This window comes from Cystoisospora suis (genome assembly GCF_002600585.1).
Source record: "Cystoisospora suis strain Wien I chromosome Unknown contig_3644, whole genome shotgun sequence".
Lineage (NCBI taxonomy): Eukaryota > Apicomplexa > Conoidasida > Eucoccidiorida > Sarcocystidae > Cystoisospora > Cystoisospora suis.
This window is the reverse complement of record NW_027156439.1, coordinates 1-402: the sequence shown is the minus strand read 5'-3', so window position 1 is coordinate 402 and position 402 is coordinate 1. Positions and strand designations below refer to the sequence as shown.

Sequence of the window (402 nt, the reverse complement as noted above, 5' to 3'; positions counted from 1 at the left end):
CTACTCTACCAGCTGGAGGAGGAGGAGGAGAACGTTCGTCTAACCAAGGGGGCTATCCTCCAAGTAACGCTAGTAACGGCCAGTCTCTTCCTTCTCTTGCAAGATCTTCAGGAGGAAGTCTTTCCGATCCTAATGGCGGAGTCATGGGTTCAGGTGTCTCTTCTTCTCCCTCTCCCTTTCCGCATGCAGCTTCTTCTGCTTCTTCATCCTATGCAGGAGGTGACAAGACAGGCAACAGCAGTAGCACTAGTACCGGGGGGGCCACTCGACTCGCAGGGGGAAATCAAGGCATAGGCATAGGAGGAGGTGGAGGAGGAGGACCGCCGCCTTATATGCAGATGGGCGGGGGCAATCGAGGGGCTTCAGGGATGGATCCACATCAGCAGCCGTCGATGCTCTCAA

The 402-nt window shown here is 55.7% G+C and overlaps 1 protein-coding gene across 1 annotated transcript; it reads left to right on the top strand.

Annotated features, from left to right (window-relative positions):
- On the top strand, positions 1-373 carry CSUI_007052 (uncharacterized protein; the record flags this gene model as incomplete). The annotated part of the gene is made up of 1 exon (XM_068067202.1): positions 1-373. A coding segment is annotated over exon 1 (228 nt), but the record flags the coding sequence as incomplete, so codon positions are not given.
- Positions 374-402: the final 29 nt, after the last annotated feature.